Here is a 24,098-nt window from a genome sequence, read left to right on the forward strand (position 1 = left end):
ATATATGTGAACACGTTTTAATCTTCTACTGTCACGTTTAATTTTTTTCTCTATTTTTACTGCATTCAATAAGCTAAAAAGTTTTGATAGAGTAGTGTAGAGGCAACTGAATCCATATATAAAGTTTATTTTCTTCTTTGCCAAAGTGGACTTTCGTCACTGCTGAGGATGATAGTATAAGAGAAGTTTTGTAAGGTATTCCATTGACCGAACCTTCTAAGTTCCAACCAATTGAAAACACTAATTAATGGAATGAACAATGAAGAGCTATCGTTGAAATTAGATTTCATTCTTTTACCTGAAAAATTTGGACCCCTCCCCCAACCAAGGGCAGGAATTAATGAATTTGCATCACATATCATAGTGGTGGTCCCGTACATAACTCCTTTTACACTCAAGGTTCACACACACACACACACACACAAAAAAAAAAGCTTCCTCAAGGTACCTTCTCTGCTTCAAATCCTGGTTATATCTTTTTTATATTTTTAAAAATTACTGTTATCAGTGAAGAATTTTCTGTACATCCACGTACAAACCAGGCCATATATACAGTTTGATCGATCCACTCCACTCACTATCATGCATCAAAGATGCCTATGAAATAATTGTCAATTCATATTCTCATATAGTGCTTTCTAGAAACTTGGATACTGACCTATGCCCTGTAAATTAATATATAACACGTTAAAACCAAACTTTTTGCACTCACACCATTTACTTTCCTTTTGGTCAAAGGACATAATTTTTTATTCTCTCTTTCGGTTGCTCTTTTATAAAAGTAAGTATGCAAATATTTCATGTATATTGTAGTGTCTATATAACTATTGTTATTTTATAAATTTTATTACTCAATTTTTTTTTCATGTATTTTATCATCATATTTTTCAATTTTTGTTCATTTTATCTTCATGTTGCTAACAAAACCAATTTACTTTTTAGGAACATGTCAATACTTTTTTTTTTTACTAGGATTATGCCATTTCATTAATAATCAAATCTGCAATACAATTCAAAACTTGATTAAAATAATATTGGATACAAGCTAAAAAGGAGTTGTACTAGCTAATGCACGAACTACATCATTGTCTTGTCTCCTCGTGTCAATACTTCTTTAAAGATTTAAAGTAACAAATCGATAAAACGTGCAAAAATTAGAAAAAAAATTATAATAAAATGCGCAAAAAAAAATTGAAGACAAAATTCACGAAATAATAATAATAGTAATAATTTGGTGGTAGAATGTGTAATTTAACCTTATAAATATATAAGAAGTCTAAAACAATATAAATTCAAAAAATATTTAGAGAAAATCATTTTACAACAAAAATGCCTTTGAAACCTTTTATTTTAAAAATCATAAAATTAGTTTGATTAATAAAATACTATTTTTATGATAATTTAAATAATATCTTATGCTTAATGTTGATTAATAACTTTTATTTTTTCTCTTCTCCTTTTTATTAGCCTATCTATCCTAAATGAAAAAAAAATTGGTATACATCTAAAATTTATTTGACACCTAAATGGGAAAAATATTAAAATAAAAGAAATATAGTTATAATAAGTAAATAATGTAACAAGAAGAAAAATATAGAAAAAAAAGTAAAGAATGTAAAATAAGTATTATAACATGGAAATTCTCTACAGTAATTTTATCAGTATATGAAATCCTAGTGTTTTAATAAATTTATCTAATCCTCTAAAATAAATTATCTAATATGATATATTTTGTTTTAAAATTAGGATTTTAAAAAATAAATGAGATGAGACCAAGAAACTTGATATGGTCAAATTTCTTTTCTACGGAAGAGAATCCATTCCCTTGTAACATGAATGTGTCCATATATTATTGTTCACCCCAAATTTAGTGGAGATTCAACAATTTCCCAAATTTAATGGCTATGAATTATGTCACTTTTCGAAACCCATGTATTGTCGAGAGCTGCGAATTTTTGTGTCAACTTCGAAACGGACATCCTTTCCAATTTAGCGCGTGCAATTGTTTTTTTCATTTCCTTTAGACGTTCCAACTAGCTAAACCTTTTTTCTTCTCATTATTATTGTCGTGAGAAGAAAAATCTTCCATCCTTAATTAATTTGACCACAAAAATCAACATAAATATTCAAATGCCTGTTTTTCTTTTTTTTCTATTTCTAATTAGTATACGATACTTCACACTTTAGGATACCACTCTCTTACTTTTCTTATTCTTCTACATTTTTTATGTACAGTGTAATCACAAAACATGCTTTCTAGAACTAAACTTTCTAAAAACCCCAAATTCATATAACTAAGGGTGATCAATTTGGGTCGTTGTTTATCACACATTCACAAAAAGTATGATTTTCTTAATGTTTGCTATAAGAAAATATATACATATAATTTAGACTGCTTCCTATTTTGAAAGTGTAAAGTCACTATGATAAACGTTTATAAGTGTTTTTTATATAGGAAGAGTGTGAAGTTTGAGCATGTGAAATGCTATACATTGTGAAAATTGCCAATGGTAGGTGATCATATATATTTTACATAACATTTTTCAATCTCAATTCCTATATATTGTTCTATCATTAGTTTCACTTGCACGTTATTTCTCAATCTCAATCCAAATTCATTTTTTTTAATATATATCTCACCAATCAATATATAAGTTTCAAATTTAGTAGAAATGAATAAATTGAACAATATATAAGTAAAAAAGATTCACAAGTTTAATGCCTTAGGATTTTAGATTGAAATGTGATGTCAAATTCACTTATATGATATTCTTGTAACCTATTGATTAGAATTTTCCAAAATCCAAAGTATTTGATGAGAAAACAAATTTATTCACAACTTCAAATAGACTTATTAGTAAAATGTATTTGGACATAAAAATAACAAAAAAAAATCTTATTTATATAATACTAAATATTTCGCATGAATTTAACTTTTTGAGATCAATAAATTAATTTTGTAATATTTTTAATATTTTTCTTGTTTCAAAATTAAAACATGTATGGATTATTATTTTAATTTAAAATAAAAAAATATTGGGTTCACTCTTAGATCCACTCAAAAAGTTACTGATCTAAGTAAAATCTACCGTTAAAGTAAAAATTACAGGTGTTTTTTAAATATTATTTTATATGATAACAAAAGACCCATTAAAAAATGTTTAATTAAGTTTTTCATACCTGAAATATAAGTCGTTTTTATATTACTATTTAATATTTATTTTTTTTCAATCAAGTACCTGAAAAATTTATGTTTCATTTTACTGTCCACCGTTAATCCTATTTCGTTAACTAATAACGTGACAGACAGAGCGTCACGTTATCATGTCTTATCATTGACATCTCATCATCACGTCATCACCTTATTCCATTTCTCCCTTTCTTTCCCTTCTCCAACGGATATCACCACCATCGTCATCACACTTTGGGTGGTGATGGTGCGCACGTGCGGTGACTGGGCTTGAACGCGATTCGTTACATCTTTATCATACCAGCATCCTCGCAGTTTCACATCACTTTCCACGATGCGATTAAGTCTGCTTGTGTTGTTGATAATCTTGATGATTTTGTTGTTGTTGTTGTCGATTAAGAGAGAAGATGGATCAATGGGGTGAGTTGTTGGTGAGGTGAATTGTTTTTCTATTGGTGGCATGGGGTGGATTGTTTTCAATCGGATAAGGGAAAGAAGGGAAGAAGGGGAGAAGGGGTTGGAGGATGCAATGGTGGTGGCGCGGCATGGTCAGCGGCGGTGGCAATTTTCGTTGAAGAAGGAGAAGAAGAAAAGAAGGGAAAGAAGATGATGACGTGACATTGAGGTGTCAGTGACAATGCTTAATGATGTGATACTTTATCTATCATGTCATCATTTAACGGAAGGAAACTAACAGTGATTAGTAAAATAAAACCTAATTTTTTTTCAGATACTTAGTTGAAAAAATAAATGTTAGATAGTAATTTAAAAATGATCTATATTTCAAGTATAAAAATCTTAATTAATCTTTTAAAAAAAAATTAACAACTCAAATTAGGTTCTTGCGCTCGAGATAATGTGTTTGTATTTGTTGTAGAACGGCCATCGCACAAAATCCCATGTTATTTCACCGCATAAGTATTAAAGTTGATACTTTTGAAAACGTAAATTGAATTGTCGCCACTTAGAAACCATGCACATACTCAATTTTGAAATGCTATTTTTGTTGCAATTACTATTATTAGTCTTTAATTAGCTTTCGAGTAGAACTTCAAATATTCTTACAAACTTTTTTATCCTTTGCTTTGGGCTAGTTATAATAATCACACTTAATTTTTTTCCCTTCTCTCTCAAAATGTGTTCCACATAAATTGAACAGATTTTTTTTCCCCGCAAAATACCCACCCATCCGGATCCTTGAAATACTATTTGAGTACGACTTCGATCATCTTAAAATATTTCAATTTGTTGTTAAACTTCTCATCTATGCATTATTATTTAATGGTGATTTTTTTTTTGTCACATTCCACATATTAGAATTCAAATTTAAATCCACTTCTACAGTTCTACTTCTTGATTTGTTCAACTTCAACGGTCCTACCACATACTATTGTTATTAGTTAGTAGTAATAATAATAATAATGATTATAATAATAGTTTAATTTACATACATTATTAATGTAAAACATATTTATACAGATACTCGTTATTAATGTTCACCTGTTAATTAATATAAAGTGAGGATAAAGTAAATTTGTATTACATATCCATGTAAGTTTATAATAACAATATATAATTACATATAAATTAAATTTTTATTATTGATTACATCTATTACATGCTTGTTTTGTTTTCAGAATCAATTCCTTCCACCATGCATGTTTCAACGTAAAATTTGTTATTGATATTAATTTTTAATTACGTTTATTTTGTCTTAACTTTAAAACGAAAGAACATAGCCACCTTATTTTAACACTTTCGTATTTGGATAAAAACACAAAATCAAAACATTTTGCGTCGTCCTTTACTTCAGTTTGAGATCTTCTCGTAATGCAACATTTTAAATTTACGCAATTGAAATTCAAACTTAGTCCAAGTTAAAAAAAAAAATTGATGACTAATTGTACAATTCAATACAATACAATACAATGCGCGACAAAATGGAAGACACGTATCAAAGAAATTCCACACCCCTTATTGCAGACTTTTTGTTATATTAATACAGGTTTTCTATCTACGCATTAATGACAAACAACAAGTTTAGTCTCTTAAAAAGACCAAGTGGTACTGTCTATCTTCAAACATTGTTTATTAAAAAATTCAACCACTGAAAGTAATAATCTTTACAAATTTGCATTTGCCCAAAACCAAAGTACTAACACTCGTTGGTAGAATGCCATGAAGAGATGAAGAACATGGCTGAGTGAATCAATATTTGGGAATTTGGTGTAAAATTACATTTGAAATAAAAGTAATTTTACCGATACATTCAGATTTTTACTTTTACTTGCATTTTGTTTTTAATTCAATGTTTTAAAATTGTACGGACTGGTTCAACTGATTTAATCGAGAATCAATTTAGTGATCAGTCCAAAATCATTCCGACACCAATTTCAACTTTTTTTTAATTCCTATTGTATTTTTAGTTTTTTATTTAAAATTTATACTTAATCCAAATTACTTTTTAACACAAATAAAAATATATATTTAAATATTTCACATGTTTATCAATTATTTTGTCTACCATTATTAATTTTTATCAATAAAACATATAATTTGATTATTTATACTAATTTATAATTTTTTAAATCCTAATTTTTTTAAGTTTAAACTTTTTATTAATATTAAAAAAATATAAAATAAACGATTGAATCACGGTTCTCTGGTTTGGTTCAGACATGATCCAGTTTTAAAAACCTTACTTTTTATTGGATAGATTTACATTAAAACATGACATCTAAGTTGAGTGCTTAATTAACAACACGCGACACAAGGGCGCGTCAGCAGCTTGTACGTATCCTCCAATCAGATCCCAATGGTGTTTGTTAACAACTATTAGAGTTGGAACTTTCCCACTCAGAATCATCATCACCATTAACTTAGCCCCCCCTTTGACATTTTCACAATGTCAATGAAAAAGCCAAGAGAGAAAGAATTCAAAGAAAGCATATCTCTCTAACTCCTATAAAATTCCACTTTCACATATCTCTTTCTTTTTTCTCTTTTCAATTTTTCATGTATAAATAATTAATTGCCCAACTCACTCAGTGCTCCACCAACCCCTCTTGCTTCTTCCTCTTATCTTTCTCTCTAGATTTTGCCATTCACCCTGAGAGTCAGCGTCATCTTTTGTGCCTTATTTCCTCCCTCTGTTCCGAGACTTTGATGCTTTAATTGGGAGGAGAAAATAAATTTTTTTATCTGTTTAATTTATAGCCATACCCAGAAGTCTCTTTCTGCTATTCTCTCTGCATACATACTTGATGGCTGAGGACTGGGATCTCTTTGCCATCGTGAGAAGCTGCCAATCAGCCACCACCACAATTCCACAAACCACCACCAATAATACTTCCTCTCCCTTGATCACTTCCACTGTAAAGGAAGAAAACTATGATGGATTTTCCTTTCCCAATATAGTGCAACCCATAACCAATGAGTTTCAAGCGCTACACCAACTGTTCACACCCTTTAACCCCACCACCAACACCACTAACACTAGTGCTTCTGGCATCAATCCCAATTCCCCTTATTTTGCAGAACAGGAAAGCCAGCAAATTAGTGAGCACCTTCCTATTTGGCCTCATTTCGTGCCAGAACACTCTTCCACTCCCAGTTTCAGTAGATTCCATGACCATCAACAACAACAGCAACAGATCAATCAACTACAGGCACTTCAGAAACACGAATTTCAACTGCCCCAGAACAATTCCCCCACAGTTTCACCAAACGCACAACCTCAAACACCCAAATCAAGAAAAAGGTATCAACTTTATCATCAATCATCAATAACGAATTTCATTTTGCTGTTTCATAAAAATAGTATATTTCCATTTTCAATTCCGTTTTCCTGTTTTACAGAAAAAGCCAACAGAAGAAAATGGTATGCCATGTAACCGCAGATAACCTCTCAGCAGATTTGTGGGCATGGCGAAAATACGGACAAAAACCAATTAAGGGTTCTCCATATCCAAGGTATCCATAATCCATCATATTAGTAGTATATATACTACACACATAGACTTATATTTATAATCATTACCGATTTTCTCATCCATTTTCCGTTAGTTTAGTTTCTCAGGAAAATGCTAAAACTTAGTTTCATACATGTATTTCTAGGAATTACTATAGGTGCAGCAGCTCCAAAGGTTGTATGGCTCGAAAACAAGTTGAACGGAGTAACACTGAACCCGACATGTTCATCGTTACGTACTCCGGAGACCATTCCCATCCCCGGCCAACCCACCGGAATTCGCTCGCCGGAAGTACCCGGAATAAGATTCCGGCGACCAATCCGCTACCGTCACCTGGGTCACTCTCCTCCTTCCAAGCCACGCCCTTTTCTTCTTCTTCTTCTTCGCCACCGCACTCTCCGACGTCGCCGTCGGAGGAGCCACCGGAAACCGGCGATTTAGAACCCGACCCGGATATGGAAACCGATGGGGACGATGACGGTGACATTCAAATACAATAACCCTTTATCACAGCCTTCTTGTCCAGCAAGTTTTGCAGGGTCTCATCGAAGTGACGTCGTTTCGAAGAACCAAACCAGTTCGGATTTGACTTCTTTTGAACCGGTTCAGATCTCCCGGGCCGCTTTCCGGTCACGTCGTTTGCACACCTTTGAATTTCCTTCATTAATGACCGTTGGATTATGAGTGTCCGTGGATCAGGAAACGCTGTTGGATCCTCGTCCTCCAAATCGAAGCCGTACACTTGAATCTTGCACATAGAATAGTTCTCCCTCGAGAGTCGAGAATATGCCACCTAAGATCTGCCATGTGGGTAACCCACTTAATTTTTTTTCTTTAAATAAAGGAAATCGCCAAATACGTGATTAAGAAACAAAATAAATAGATAGTATTTTTTTGTTTAATGAGATTGGTGACCAAGTCAACACGGCAAGCACAGTGCCAATGCACATCCAATCTAAAATTAATACCAAGTTTACAATGAATTTCCATTTTGGTTCCGTTTCTGTAAATAACATAAATATAAATGTTTTATCCCCAGGTCAATGAAGGATAATAATTTTATTTTCTTTTATGAAGGAATAATAATTTAAATTCCGCTTCCAATAAAGATTTTATTAGTAAATAATACGAAAATATCTTTATATATTTTTTAAATTTGAGACCTATCATTTTTTTTATTGAGCACATAATTGTAAAGAAATATTTCATTCGCTCACCGAAAATTTTAAACTCCTTCCAAGAATCTAGTGATACTTATAGGTGAATTATCCCTTACCAATAATAATTTTTTTATATTCACCGGTCAGAATTTAAACTCATGCTTAAGGAGTTGAAGCCTCAGCTACCTAATTGTTGATATTTTGAGACCTAACCCGATTGCAACTTTTGTGATCTGATTTATCTTAAAAATTTATAAATAAATTTTTTTTCACAATTTTATATAGCCAGTTTAAGTTCAGAAGAGGTGGAAAAGAAAAAGGAGTGTGCATTTTAGGTCAAACCTAGCTAGACAAGGCCCACACTTGAGACGAAACAAAAAGTAGGATGCGTTCCAGATATGGTCTACTTACGATAAGCATTAAAGCCATCAAATGCTTTTGTTAAATGGTTGTTTAGTTATGTGATGTAATGCAACATGGCTAATGCAAGATGCACGTTAAAATCTAAATATGTGAGCCGTGATATGATCAAATGGCCAAACAAGGTACTATAATTAATTAAGGGAAATTTGAATAAGAGATCATATGGCTTTGACTTAGTCTCACTCTTGCGCTCTCACATGCATCCTGTTTAATGTTTACTTCATTTTTTCAACACCGCAAACACGTGTTCGTTGTTTCTCACGTCTCCATGAGTGTTGACCAAAGGGGCACATAAGTGTGCTTTCTCTATCAAACACTAGATTGTAATGGATATATCTTACTCCCTCTACGTTTGATTATAAATAAAAAAATAACATATTTCATACTTACTAAAATAAATTAATTAATTTCATTAAATTATTTTTTATTACAATTTATATCAAACATAAAAAATAGTCTTATTAAATGAAAAATATTTTTTAAAAAATTATTAAATAAAATAAATAAATGAGATTTACTTATCGTTAAAATAAATAAATAATCTTTATTGTTTATATTCAAGATTCGGAGGGATTACTGGTAAAAACAAACAATATCTTGAAAAGATCATGTTTGTTTATGTACGTTTCACTAACGGCTGCAATTTGACTTGAATAAGGATTACCTACCTTCACCGGACTTAGATTCTCTCCAGCATAACAATCCCATATAGCACCTGCAGTAGTATATTAGTCTTTCATAATTAAACATATAAGTATATTTTTAATAACCATTAGATTTAAATCCACACACGCCTTCACCCTCCAATGGTCGTCGCTTTCAAGCAACTTGCCTTTTTGCCTTGTTTAAAAAAAAAAAATTGTCCACATGCGTTTTCCTACACGCTAAGGCTACACTTGCAATTCTTTCTTGTAGTCATTATTTGTAATTTTTAATATCTTTGTAAGAACATGTCAATTATTAAATATTTGCTTGAAGCAAAGCCTATCATGCAGTTTTTCTACCATTTAAGTTTATTCATTTTGTCGAGCAATGGAATAATGGACTCGAGCTTTAAAATTTTACTTGAATTTAAAAATATCAGCTCAATCTACAAGGTATTTACTGATTTTGTATGTTACTAACCAACCATGTACCTCTTTGGCTCTTTCAGTCTCTATTTTGTTCCATTGACATTGCTAGAACAACGAGTAAAACTCAACCAATTACACGAACAAAAAAGTAACACAAGATATTTTAGCAAAATCTTAAAAAAAAAAAAACAATATGAAAGGATCATCCACGTAACATGCATAACAAAAAAAAAAGTTTCAACACATTTTCAGTGACCTCTACATGAACACTGGCCGTCCTTAAAGAAATGGAATCGTTTCCTATCCCTCACAATTATCTCTCTATCAACAAATTGTGTCACAAGCATAATAAAAGAATGACAGTGAGTGCAGATAAGTGAATTTTTGTTTTTGCGTATTGGAGCCGAAGTTGGTACACTAAGAACACCAAATACAAGGGCCAATTGCTCTGAGTGGTATAACTAATCTTCATTCTCTTGGTATGGATACCCTTTATTCTTTATTTCAGTTATAAGAAACTCTAGCTTTTCATTAATCTCATTCTTACCTATCTTCTCTCTTCCAGAGAAGAGATAAATCTTACTTTTGACCTCCATCCAACACTGCCTTGGACTTCTTCTTAAGCCTCTTTCTCTCATCAGCTTGCGAGTCTTGCCACTGAACTCAGAGAGTCCAGCATTGTCATACAAGCTTGCAAGCAGCAAGTATATTGCAGGATCACATGGATGAAGCTCAACAATACATCTCCTTGCCATATCTTCTTCCGGTGGCACGTTTCCATGTGCGTTGCAAGCATTTAATAAGGTTTTATAAATTACAGAATCCGGCTTGAAAGGCATTGTTTCAATAACTCCCATAGCTTCCTCTAGGCGACCACCTCTACCGAGGAGATCAACTAAACACACATGGTGATCCAACTTTGGTGTTATATGATATGTTTTTTCCATGGAATAGAAATAATCAAGACCCAGATTCAATAAACTACCTTGGCTGCAAGCAAAAATCAGTGATAAGAATGTGAAAGAATCAAGTTTAACTCCCGCTAACCTCATGTCATCAAAGGCAGAAAGGGCATCGGATATATGTCCATTTGATGCCAATCCAGAGATCAAAACATTCCATGACACTGTATCTGGCTCAGTTATATCTTTGAAAGCTCTGCATGCATTGCACATGCTACCACACTTGCTGTACAAGTGAACTAGGCTATTTGAAGCCGAGTTACATCTCCCAAAACCTGATTTGAAAGAATAACAATGGAGTAGCTTTCCAGTTTCCATAGTGCCTAAGCCAGCTGCAGCTGATATAAAACTTGCCAAGCTAAATTCATCCATCTTAACCTCATCATTGCACATGTGAGTGATGACTTTTAATGCCATTTGGTGATCTCCCTGTTGGTTTAATCTTGCTGCTAAAGTTGTGTTTGTGATGATATCTCTATGGTTCATCATGCCAATAACAGCCCATGCTTCATCTGTCATCCCCCCTCCAGCATAAGCATCTACAAGAGCATTCCCAACAGCCATGTCTATGTCTGCTTTTGATTTTATGATATGTCCATGGAGTTTCTTTGTTAATAATAGATTTCCAAGGATAGTAGATAGTGTAAAGGAATTTGGTTGCACTTCAGCTGCTTGCATCTCAGCAAACAGCCAAAAAGATTCTTCTACTAAACCATGTTCTGCAAAACCAGCAATCAAAGAAGTCCAAGAGATGACATTCGGCAAGGCTATCCCTCTAAAAAGCTTTCACACCATTTGTTGTGGTGTGGGAACATTTCATGTACATATCAACCAGTGCATTTCCTAGATAAATATCATCCTCCAATCCCACCATGATAACCCTTGAATGAAACTGTTCCCCAAGCTCCAATGATAAAACTGAGGAGCTAGCATTCAATAAACTAGCATATGTAAAATTATTTGGTAGAATTCCAGACAATTCCATATCAACCAATGCATTGACAGCCTCTCTAACCTGCAAATTTTGAATAAATCCAGAGATTACGGTAGTCCATAAGCACACATCGTATTCAGGTGTCTGATTTGAGACCTTAATAGCATCTTCCACCCATTCACATTTTGCATACATATCAACAATGGCTGTCTTCAACACCAAATTCATTTCCACAACAAATCTGATCAACTGTGCGTGCAGTACTTTCCCATAACCCATCCCCAAACCAAGAAAAGAACACACGCCTAAGAGTTTAACAGATGTGAACTCATTCGGGTAAACACCAGCTTCAATCATTTTGGCATAGAGTTGCAGAGCTTCACTCAATTTACTAGTCTCCACCAATGAAGAGATCATTATTGTCCAAGACATAACATCACCATCCTTCACAAACACAAGCAGCTTTGGTGCTTCCACAGTGCAATCACACTTGGTGTACTAATCAACCAAAGTGGTACCCAGAACATGATTCAGCTCCAACCCAAGTTTTACCACAGAGGCATGGATTTTAGCCCTAAACTCAAACTCTCCCAAGGCAGAACACGATCTTAAGGCACTGGACAAGGTAAACTCATTGGGGCATTGACCAGAACCAAGCATCATGTCAAACAATTCAAGAGCCTAAAAAATGATGCTTGTTTCTGGTATGAGCAGACAAAAGCGTAGTCCATGACACAACATCCCTATGAGGCATTTCATCGAAGAAATGGCGGGCGTGTCAAACTCCAAAGCATTTGGCGTACAAAGACAATAAATTGTTGTTCAAATACAAGTCATGTTGAAGACCCACTTTGATAATTGGGCAATGAACACATGCTCCCTCCTTGAGGGATTGTGAGTTGCAGAGAGAGAGAACTTGCAAGCAAGTTTCTCGGAAGCGCCATGGAGAAAAAGTGTTAGGAACTGTTTTACTACATAGCATCGTGACTCAACAACGTTGCTGTTATGGGGCGACACTCTCGTTGTTAGCAACAACTTTATTAACAATCACAAAACCATGATTCCAGAGAATCTCTATGGCTCTATGCTGAATTAATAGACGAGAACTGTTATAACACATTCTCAATGAGAATTTCTCATACACACCTTTTTGAACACCCTCTTCTATTAATTTATTTGAAAATCACAAAATATGATGGATATCAAATCTTATTTAATGAACCATTTTTAATTTTATAGTTTGATTAAATTTTAACTAATAAAAAATATATTTAAAAAATTATGTTAGAAAATACTATAAATTATTGCTCAAATACAAGTCATGTTTCAACACTCTTCTTAATAGAATGACTAAATTAAATATTTATTAGTATAGAGGAATAAGTTTGTAACTTTTATTGATGAATTTGATATTAGTTTACAGTGATATATATATATAAGTGAACAGCCCTAATATGTAGTGAATCAAGCTACCAATCTCTTAATAATTCTCAACAAATCAGAATTGGAAATAACAGATTTGCACATATTTGCACGGCTAAATAATTAAAGGAATTGAAAACTAATTATTATGATTGATAATTAGATCGTATAAAAATGAGTTAATACATAAATGATAAAAATGTTGATCATGTTCATTCCTAAAACGCATGACCTTAATTGGCCTACATTTTCTCCCATGGTCCAGCTTTCTCCTCCCATAAACTAGAAATATAAGAATATACACTTTACTAAAAAAATATGCCTAAATATACTACAAATATATATAAAAAAAAAACTAAGATGCAATGTATAAAGTATAAAATGACAAATATTCATTCAGTAAAAAAGAAGTATAATATGCAAGCCTAAAGCCTAAGCAGGGAATGCTTTAATGTTTTCAAGATAAATGACATAATCTATAACAATGTACAAAGAGAATATTTTATGTTTGGTATTCACTTTTTTGGACACCTTTATCCTCAAATGTTATAAAAAATTTATACATTATTCTATCTGAATGATCCTTAAATTTGTAACTTTCGAAGTGTTGAATAACTACACATTTATCATATTCTAATGTTTGGTAATTGGAGACTCTCCTATTGTTTGGTTCACACTCTCTCATTTTGGTTCCCATTATTGTGACATTACATATCATACTATTTAGTTTCTATTATCTCATTCTTGCAACTCCTACCTTTTCTATAAAATTTAACTAACGCAACTCCTACCTTTTCTATAAAATTTAAGTGTTACCTCTATCACACTTATGTGAATTTGTTTTCTTTTTTCTTTTTTTCCATTGCTAAGTGATGATTTTATATATTTCAAAATAAAATATGTGATGAAGAAAAAAATAAGAAAAATGAATAAATATATAAAATAAATATGAAAAAATATATGTAAAAAGTAAAATTATATATACGCTACAAAACATATTAAACTAAAACTAATATACCCATCAATTTACATATTTTATTTCAATATATAAATTTTGTACAATAAAATATAGTTAATAGAAATTAATACGGACATAAATATTTTTCTGGAGGACTCAGAATTCGAACTCGAACATAAAACTTCCGATCAAGTTAAAACATTTCTATTGCAAATTGATTTACACGTTCGGTGTAAAAAAAATAGTGTTAGAGAATAATTTTTTTTTTTGGAAATAAAATATTTCCGACAATGGTATTTTATACATAATATAGCTTTTTTTTACTTTCCTTCTTGAGAATAAAAGCTTTCCCTAATATTGAGTTTAATTTTATTAAAAATTTCTATAGTAATTTATATAAATATATTATTTAAATTTTTTGAATAATAATCAATATATTTTATAACTATGTTTAGAAATTCTATTCTTGACAATCTCATTTATAAGGAAAGTTGTTCAATTAACAATGAGAAATTTTCTCTATCAAACGTCAAAGCAAATAAAATCAAATAGGATGATATAGCATTGATTTGTTCTAACTTAATTAGAGAACATTAAAACAAATAAACAATGACATTCATATATTCTAAAATTATCTTCATCTGAGGTGAAAAAAAAATCAAATTTATTTTTGAAAATGTAATGCGGTAACAAATGGATCCTAAAAGATTGAATATGTAAATTTAGTAGATTGAATATGTAAATTTAGTTTTTGAATGTGTAAAAAATTTGATAAAATTAATTTTACTATTAAATTTATGAGATTATTTTGTCATTAAATTATAATGTTTAAGATCAATTTAACAAAAATTTATATTTTTTAAGACCAATTTAACATTTAATTAAAAAGTTTAAAAATCAATTTGTCATTAAATTATCTAACTAATTTATCACACTTTTTATATATTTAGAAATTAAATTTAGATTTTTCATCTTTGAGTAGTAAATTTATTAGCATCTCACACTTTTATGAATAAATTTAACTATTTGCATACAAAAAATATCCTCATCTTTATACAAATTTTTTTTTATCTCTCTTTTTATTTTATCATGTCATTCCATTTTTTTCTATATATATTTCAATTCCACTTATATTTGAATCAAGAAGATGATATCATTCCATTTTTTCCTAGTATCAACCTTTCCTTGTTGGGTCTTTGGCAGAGAGGTGGGCTAGTATCAACCTAGTTGGGATCATTTTACCCTCTCTTGCCTCCCCCAACCTTTCCTTGCTTAAAAACAAATAAAAAATCAAGAAGATGATGAAATGAAAAATAATGAAATATACGTTTTGTTGTTTAAATAGCTAAAATGAAAGTTAATAAAGTTCTTTTTTTTTCAATTTAAGATAAATGAAATGGAAATTTTATTTTATTCAATCATAACAGATTCATCTTTGTCCATTCAATTTCATGTCCTGTTCCTATCAATCCAAGAACAAATTAAATAGAATTTCACCCTGCTACATGAGCAAGTTTATCCGCACTTTCCATTTACGATGATAAATAAATAACAAAGTAACTACCATAACATAACTACTGTTCATGACAAAAAAGTTCACAATACTGTTAATGGAAAGCAGCAGATATCGTACATAGAGGGAAAGGAACTTTTATGCAGACGTTCATTTCCAGACTAAAATTGGTCAGACAATGTGAAAACAAGAAACTTCATGGCTTCATCCTAATCATAGAAGCAAAATTTTGTCACTGAATCCAGGTTCTAGGTTGTTTCCTAATACGAGTTTTAGTTTTATTTTGCTAGGCAATTCGAGGTAGTTTTCTAATTAAGATTAATAAATAGAGCATAAGACTTGCCTTGTTTCCATTACCTTGTTCCCACGCTCACTCTACAATTTTTTATCTCTCACGCACTTCACTTTCTTCTTCTTCTTCTTTATTCCTTGCTCTTAAATGGCTTCCGATCTTGAGCTTAAGGCCAAAGAGGCTTTCGAAGATGATAACCATGATCTCCCCTACGACCTCTTAACTCAGGCCATTGGTCTCAGCCCCAACAACGCAGACCTATATGCTGACCGTGCCCAAGTCAACAACCTCACCGTTATATGCAGTTTTACTTTGAAAGAATTGAAGCTTGTGTTTTTCTGATACCCTTTTGCTTGTTTTGCGTGTATAATCAACTTTCACTTTGAAACTAAAACCGTGTTCAATTGGGTCATGTCTTCTGTGAATAGAAATTTGGCAAAGTTGCGAAATTTTGATAAGTTTTTAACCAAGATGGAAATTTTGTTGTGTGGGTGTTTGTGTGGATCAATGGTTTGGAGACTAATTGTTCTTGCTTTTTTCTCCCCAGAGGCTGTTGCTGATGCAAACAAGGCGATTAAGTTGAATCCTTCTCACTCAAAAAGCATATTTGCGGAAAGGTGAGTCTGGTGCCACTAGTTTTTTTTTTTCTTCAACTTTTTTGTTGTTATCAATACGGATTTTGAGTTTGTTCAATGTATAATTACGTGCCATCAATGTTATCAATTCCATTCCTTTCTTCCATAGTAGAATTGTAAAATACTGTCAAAAAGTTGGTTATTGTACTGCTACTGCCAAAATGTTACTGAGGTGGCAGATATCTTTTGTCCTTAACAAACTGTTTTATGTTAATGCTGGCATGATATTATTTTACGTTAAAGTTGAATACTAACAAGGATATTTGTGTCTAATCTTGTTAGTAGCTACTGCCATTGGTACAAGAAAAATTATAAATCTTATTTTTATTAAATAAATGGAGAAATAATTCATCACTTATTTTAAAAATTAATAACAAAAGTGTGATGGTAATACTATTATAAAAATAATAACAATTTAAAATTAATTAATTAAAGATTCAATCGCTAAAAAGATTAAAAAAGATCGATAATAAATGATAGCAATAGAGTTGATTAGAAAAAATGTAATACATTTCTTTAAGATTTTTTACTCACTCAAATTTATATGTTTATTATTATTTTTATATATACATTTATAATTTAAAATACTTATTATTGTTTTGTCCCATGCCCCTAAAATATAATAACCGATCCTGATTATTTCATGCACCTTTTTAACTTTCTGAAAAGTTTAATCCAAAATGTAATTTTACATTTTAAATTAGTCTTTTTCGAGATGTAATATGGAATGCAGAGATTTTTACATTCTAAAATGGGTAAATTAATTACATTCCAAACGTATCCTAGCTGCAGCCTGAGTGCTTCTTCTCCATGTGTTGCAGCGTAAGCTTCCACAATAAAAATCCCTCAAATTAAAGGGTGCAGTTTTGACTGTCTCACTATGTAATTACGCAATTTAAGCAATCGCAACCTTCTCTCTTGGCCCGACAATGGCATCATAGATCAGAGAAAATTCTCATCCAAATTGAAAAAAATTTATATAATTAACTATTAGTTATTTTAATATTAATTTTTATTTTTGTATGAAATAAATAAATGTGTGTGAAATAGTTATAATTTTAAAGTAAATTAAGCTAACGAGTTGAATTAAATCTCCTGTGAGCTTGAATATTAAGTTGAGTTCGAACTATAAAAAATTATATCAAACTCGAGTTAAAGTTTAATTGAAATCAATTCAAGAATTTAATTTATATTAATAATATAAAATACTTTACATTATCATTCATTTATAAATTATTATATATTATATATTTATTAATTTTTTTCCACTAAATACCTTAACAGTCATATAAATAATCATTTGTAATTTAATAATAATATAAAACTTTTTACATTATATATGACCATAAAATTTTATAAACAGCTAGACCTCTATATAAATTTATATTTTCTAACGAATTTTAATGAATAATAAAGACTCAATTAAGATAAGTGTTATTATCTATAGACACATAATGAAGCCATCAAGATCCACCAAACAACAGCAAAAGGATAACACACAGCTTTCCGGATCTTTATATCTGAAGCAATTATGCAATGTTTCAGTTGGACATAATTTAATGGGGAAAAAGATGGTGCTCTTCGAAACTTCAACATTTGTAGGGCAATAATTGAAAATATGTACATGAATGCTTGTCACAACAACGACTGATGCATGCACGTATTGGTGTGGCAATTAATGAGATATCAAAGTTGTTGACATGCTGCATGCAGTTAGATGAACAACACTATCGATCATCTGTTGAGTGCTGTTGAATCACCAGGGTTGGGTATATTCAACTTGTCAGTGGCTTCAATTCAAATGCAAATAAGCAAAATTTCTTTTAATTAGTGAGTCGGAGTTGATCATTATCTAAGTTTGTCGACATCTAATAGCAAGAGTTGTACAGTCGTGAAGTACGTCTCCTCAACCAACGATGACATCGGTAGATGTCTTGTGTTTTTTAATATAGAATTAACAGACTCACAAATTTGTAATTATATGTCCCCAACATTTTTTCTCACACAAACGAGAGAATGAGGGATATCCCCAAGATGTCGCCTGTAAATATTCAATCAATCTATTACGTTATGAAATTTGATTGAAAATAAAGTTTAATGAAGAAATAAAATAGATTCTCACCCGCCAACATGAGTGATTTCTTTAAATGTTTGTATGATCCCATGAATCTTGATCGAAACTTCACTAAATTGACATGCGAGACAATCATTACAGTGACTGGATGGAATATCATGCAGAGTGGATTAATATCTGAAAAAACAAATGCAATGATGTTTTAACTGGACAATGGGTTGAAGGAATAATGACACATACACCAACGTACATGGAATGGTATAGGAAAAACATTAGTCTATTCTTGTCTGTTGCACAACAACTAAATGATCCACGCACAACAATTATCCATAATGTTGCAAGGACAAGTGTTGAACAAATACATTTTGAAATTCCACATCCTCAATCAATGTATTGTACTCCTTCACCTGTTCATCAAACTTTTGGCCATACTGACGAGTCAGTTAACGCAATCAACCATGAATGGATGACCAATTTATTTGGTGTCGATTTGAATACACCAAATTCTACAACATCATATTTAGCATTTTTATAACAGTTTGATGCACCACATTCGTTTGGAGAACAAGGACAAAGTTCTTCAACTGCAGCAACCCACATTGAATCTATTGACATAGGACAACAACATCATCATGACATGGGAGAACCAGTCATACAGGAAAAAAGAAATCCGCGACGTAATCGACGTTCACTGCCTTGTGAGACTGATCATCGCCTTGGTCATTAAAGTATAAAATGTTGTGATAATGAGATCAAATATGTTTAAGTAACCCTGTAATGGTTTCATCAAACAAGACCTCAAATTAAGAGTAAAAAATAAAAAAGAAAGCATGTTTGTCACCCTTAAAGCAATGTTTAAGTGGTCATCTTATGAAATTTTTTAATGTCAAAGAATTAAAAAAAAAAGATATTGTGCACCGGTTCCATGGACAACCACCTCAAAATAGAAGCACAAAATTAAAAAAACTATGATTTAGACCCTTGCAACTATGCTTAAGTGCCTATGTTCTGTATTTTTTTAAAATTATGTCCACCACATTAACGATTTTCGTGACACACTCTTTCCATAGTTTGAACGTCAAAGAATCCAAAAAAATATATCATGCACTAGTTCCATGGACAACCACCTCAAAATAGAAGCATAAAATCGAAAAAACTATGATTTGGACCCTTGCAACTATGCTTAAGTGCTCATGTTCTACATTTTTTAAAAATTATGTCCAACACATTAATGATCTTCGTGACACATTTTTTCCATAGTTTGAACGTCAAATAATCCAAAAACAAATATATCATGCACCAATTCCATGGACAACCACCTCAAAATAGAAGCACAAAATCGAAAAAATTATGATTTAGACCTTGCAACTATGCTTAAGTGTCCATGTTCTGCATTTTTTTAAAATTATTTCCAACACATTAATGATATTCGTGACACACTTTTTCCATAGTCTGAATGTCGAAGAATCCAACAAAAAATATCGTGCACCAGTTCCATGGGCAACCACCTTAAAATAGAAGTACAAAATCGAAAAAAAAATTATGATTTGGACCCTTGCAACTATGCTTAAGTGTCCATGTTTTTCATTTTTTAAAATTATATCCAACACATTAATGATATTCGTGATACACTTTTTTCATATTTTGAACGTCAAAGAATCCAAAAAAAGAATATATCATGCACCAATTCCATGAACAATCACCTCAAAATAGGAGCACAAAATCGAAAAAGCTATGCTTTGGATCCTTACAACTATGCTTAAGTGTCCATGTTCTGCATATTTTTAAAATCATGTCCAACACATTAATGATATTCGTGACACACTTTTTCCATAGTTTGAATGTCAAAGAATAAAAAAAACATATTCGTGACACACTCTGCAATTTGCACACGTCTCTAAAAAATTAAATGTCTCACCAGCAATTGGATTCCAGAAAAGCCTTTAGCAGACACACAATTATAACCTTATGAGATTCCAATACACATCAACATCAACGGGACAAAATACTCATATAACTATAAATAACACAAAACACCCTCAATAAAAACGCACAATTTCACACAACATGCATTCATAAACCAAAGTCAATCTTATTACTATGTCATTTTTGGGAGAAACAAATAGCCAAACAACTGCTAACTCAAGATTAGCCTTCATTTTTTCAAATGGATTAATCACTCACAACAATCAAACTGGTGTTTATTTTCAAAGACTCACTCCAACACCAATGCGAGTTCCTAATAAATGTTCTCTTAATACACTCAAGAGTAGAATGCACAACACCCTTCAACTAATCAACGATCAATTAGTGGATGAAATATACTATCGACAACCATTCATAGATGCAAGTCAGCAATATTTTTTTCAATCTCTACAATTGAAAAATGATGATGATGTTTACACAATGTTAATGTGCAATGAGCAATACTCGTGTGTTGGCCCTGTAGAATTATTAGGTACCATCAATAGAACACCGGATGATATACTCAACCTGCTTCAATCCAATATCGCTCCTACTCATGATGCAATTATGTATTACAACGGGAAGTGGAACATACCATGCTAAGGTGGGTTTTTGGGTTAATCCATTACTGGAACAAATCCAATAAGATTTGATATTTCTTCGGGATGTAACAACATTGACAAACTCAAGGATTTAATCAAACAAGTTGTACCTATGGGGGTTCCCTCTTATGGAATTCAGGAATCACAATTGGTCAGACGATCTTTCGACAATCAGATCAGGCTAAGTATTCATAAAATTTAATCGAATATGAAATAACAGAATTGGAAAATGACGAAGACGTGCTAAAGGTGTTAGTACAATTCAACTGCTCGAAACGATTCTACCCAATAGAAATTTTAGCTATTTTTAGCAAATTAGTAATCCAAATGGAACAAGGCAGGTCTCCTGCATAACATCTCTTAGATTATCATTAGTTTCGTCATATTTGTGTTGCAATTATATTTTTAGTACGTTTCCTTATTCTTATTTATCATCTCAGTCATAACTGTTTAATTTTATGTGTATCAATTATTGATTCACTGTGTTTTTTAATTTGTTTCAATACTACTAACTAATTTTCTATTTTTTAATTAACATACATAACAAAATAAAAATTTCAACTACACATAAATTTAACTAAAATATATATATACATGTAACTAAAAAATTATACTATTATTTTCTCAAATTTTTTTATTTTTCTTTATCTATATATATCTCTTAAAAAATTATAAAAATTATTTTAATAAAAAATTGGAGAAAATAATTATTTTAAAATTTTAATTTTTTTAATAAAGCAAATATATTATTAGACAATTTTAATAATTTTTATTATTAAAAGTTTTAATTTTTATTTGTATTATTTTGTAATTTAAATTAAAAAAATTTAAGCATATAAATTTTATAAAAAAAAAAAGAAAAAGAAAAAGAGACCCGTAAGAAAGTGGGGTGGTCAAACCCAACTTCCCAGTTAACATAGAAATGTTCATATGACATCTAAACTGAAGAGTTTGTCGTGCGCGAATTTATATAAGAATAAGGGTAACCATTTATAATTAGTGTCCTTATATATTAATTAAAGAATTAAAAATAAAATATTATAAATTATAAAAAATATTAAAAAAATTATAAATAATATAATTTTATTTTTTAAGAAAAATATTTTTACTTTGAGAGTTTCTTAACGAATAACAAATGTGTTTAGAATACTGATTAGTATTTACCTAAATAATAATAAATGAATAGCCTTATTCTTTGTGATATTTGGGACATTGAAAAAAGAAATATAGATGTAAATATAAACTAATGTTTAATTTTAGCCTTTGTGAGATACTATTATCTACAGTAATTTTTGGAACTAGAAATTAAATAAATTTTTAAAATTAAAAGTATTGCTATTTTAGTCTTTAAGAGAGGAAGAGAGGGAGGGAGAAAAAAGTCTCCAAGAAAACAATATATCATTGTGAGTAATGAAAATTATAATTTTAAATTATACATAAATGATTAAGATTATAAATTAGTTAGCGGTAGCATGACCACTTGTCAATGTTATGTGTTTTTTATCATTCAAACAATAAAATTCATACATTTAATAAATATGTATTGGATTTTTAAAATTTAATAAATTATAATTAATATTATATATGAAAATATGTTTATTTATATATTATGTAAACACACATTCTAATTCTAAATTAATAATAAAATGTATTAAAAATATATTATTGCCGGTACTTGTGGAAAAATTATTGGTGGAAGTGGGAGTTTCTATATATAGTAAAATAGTAAAAGAGAGATGAATATATGGCAGCATTTACAGGAGTAGGACCCACTTCCGGTGTGTTTGTTTGTCAGCCTTTTACACTCTCACTCTCCCTTTTACCTTTTCTTTCTCCAATCGTTTCACCCTTCTCCTTCCACTTTTATTCTTTTTGGTAAGCAATCCATTAATTCTTTTGTTATCATCTTCTTCTTTCTTTCTTTCTTTTGCTTCATATGGTTTCCCAATAACACAATTCTTTTCTTTCCGGAACAAAAACTGCAACATGTAATTTATGCATGAAAATTTATTGAACTATCTTCTTTTTATATATAGAATTTTTCATGAAAAAAGGACTGAGAGCCTCTTCTGTTTAAAGGTAAACTATATGTAAAAGATCTTGGCTTTATTTTATGTTTTCCTCCGTCACTTAATTTCAATCGGATTTATTGATTGAGATTGATTTTGTTTTTCATCCCTTTTTGGGGACCGTGTGGGGTAATGATTTGGATAATAATAAATTTATAATCATGTTGTCCACCTGCTTTCAATTCATCTGGATTTTTCATGCTTATGCGTCCCAACCTGGCTCCACTCTTTAATTTTTTCTTGTTACCTTTTCAAAGGATGTGACTAGTCGAAAATGAAGAGAATGTTTTTACACTAATAATAATAATAATAAATAGAAATTAAATTTATTAAAAATATGAATAGTAAAAATTAGAACTAATTAAATATATACGATGTAAAAAAAGTTCGTTATCAGGATATTCTAATTAAATTATTAATTGTTATATTATGATAACATAAAGTATTTTAACACATACATCTAATTGAAAATGTATCTTGTCATCACATAATAATATTAGTGAATAGGATGATGTAGTAATGCAATAATCTTATGGAATGTTAGTATAATAATTATTCTCAACTTATAACATCAGTCGATGACGTACTGTGTCAACTATAAAGTAGACTGATTAAAATATGTGTACCGTAATAAAGTCAGAAAATGCTGCTCAATCAATGTAGTTACGTTAATAAAACTAGCAAACATAACACATGACGTAAGTTTGATATTACGTTACAAGGTTCTTGTTAAGCAGTTACTTACTTCAAAAGAAAGTACTAAATAATTATTATATTTTTCATATAATATATGCTTCTTTCTCTAATTTTTTTTATCTACTTTTGTTTTTCGAACAAGTATAGTTTAGATGCTTG

General features: G+C 30.7%; 1 protein-coding gene and 1 pseudogene across 1 annotated transcript; one reads left to right on the plus strand and one right to left on the minus strand.

Annotated features, from left to right (window-relative positions):
- The first annotated feature begins 6,058 nt into the window (after positions 1 to 6,058).
- On the plus strand, positions 6,059 to 8,233 carry LOC100792164 (probable WRKY transcription factor 27). Its single transcript, XM_003555347.5, has 3 exons — positions 6,059 to 6,950; positions 7,049 to 7,162; positions 7,307 to 8,233. Exons 1-3 carry the CDS (start codon positions 6,454 to 6,456, stop codon positions 7,659 to 7,661), a joined length of 966 nt encoding a protein of 321 aa, XP_003555395.1. The 5' UTR covers positions 6,059 to 6,453; the 3' UTR covers positions 7,662 to 8,233.
- A 355-nt stretch (positions 8,234 to 8,588) lies between these two features.
- On the minus strand, positions 8,589 to 12,701 carry LOC100792698 (pentatricopeptide repeat-containing protein At5g52850, chloroplastic-like; annotated as a pseudogene).
- Between the last annotated feature and the right edge of the window lie 11,397 nt (positions 12,702 to 24,098).

Source organism: Glycine max, chromosome 20 (assembly GCF_000004515.6).
Source record: "Glycine max cultivar Williams 82 chromosome 20, Glycine_max_v4.0, whole genome shotgun sequence".
Taxonomy (NCBI): domain Eukaryota; kingdom Viridiplantae; phylum Streptophyta; class Magnoliopsida; order Fabales; family Fabaceae; genus Glycine; species Glycine max.

What these genes read in the sequence shown, in the direction of transcription:
- LOC100792164 (XM_003555347.5), top strand. Translation starts at nt 6,454, where the DNA reads ATGGCTGAGGACTGGGATCTCTTTGCCATCGTGAGAAGCTGCCAATCA. An exon ending in ACACCCAAATCAAGAAAAAG is followed by an intron (nt 6,951 to 7,048) that starts GTATCAACTTTA and finishes CCTGTTTTACAG; the next exon opens with AAAAAGCCAACAGAAGAAAA. An exon ending in AAGGGTTCTCCATATCCAAG is followed by an intron (nt 7,163 to 7,306) that starts GTATCCATAATC and finishes ATGTATTTCTAG; the next exon opens with GAATTACTATAGGTGCAGCA.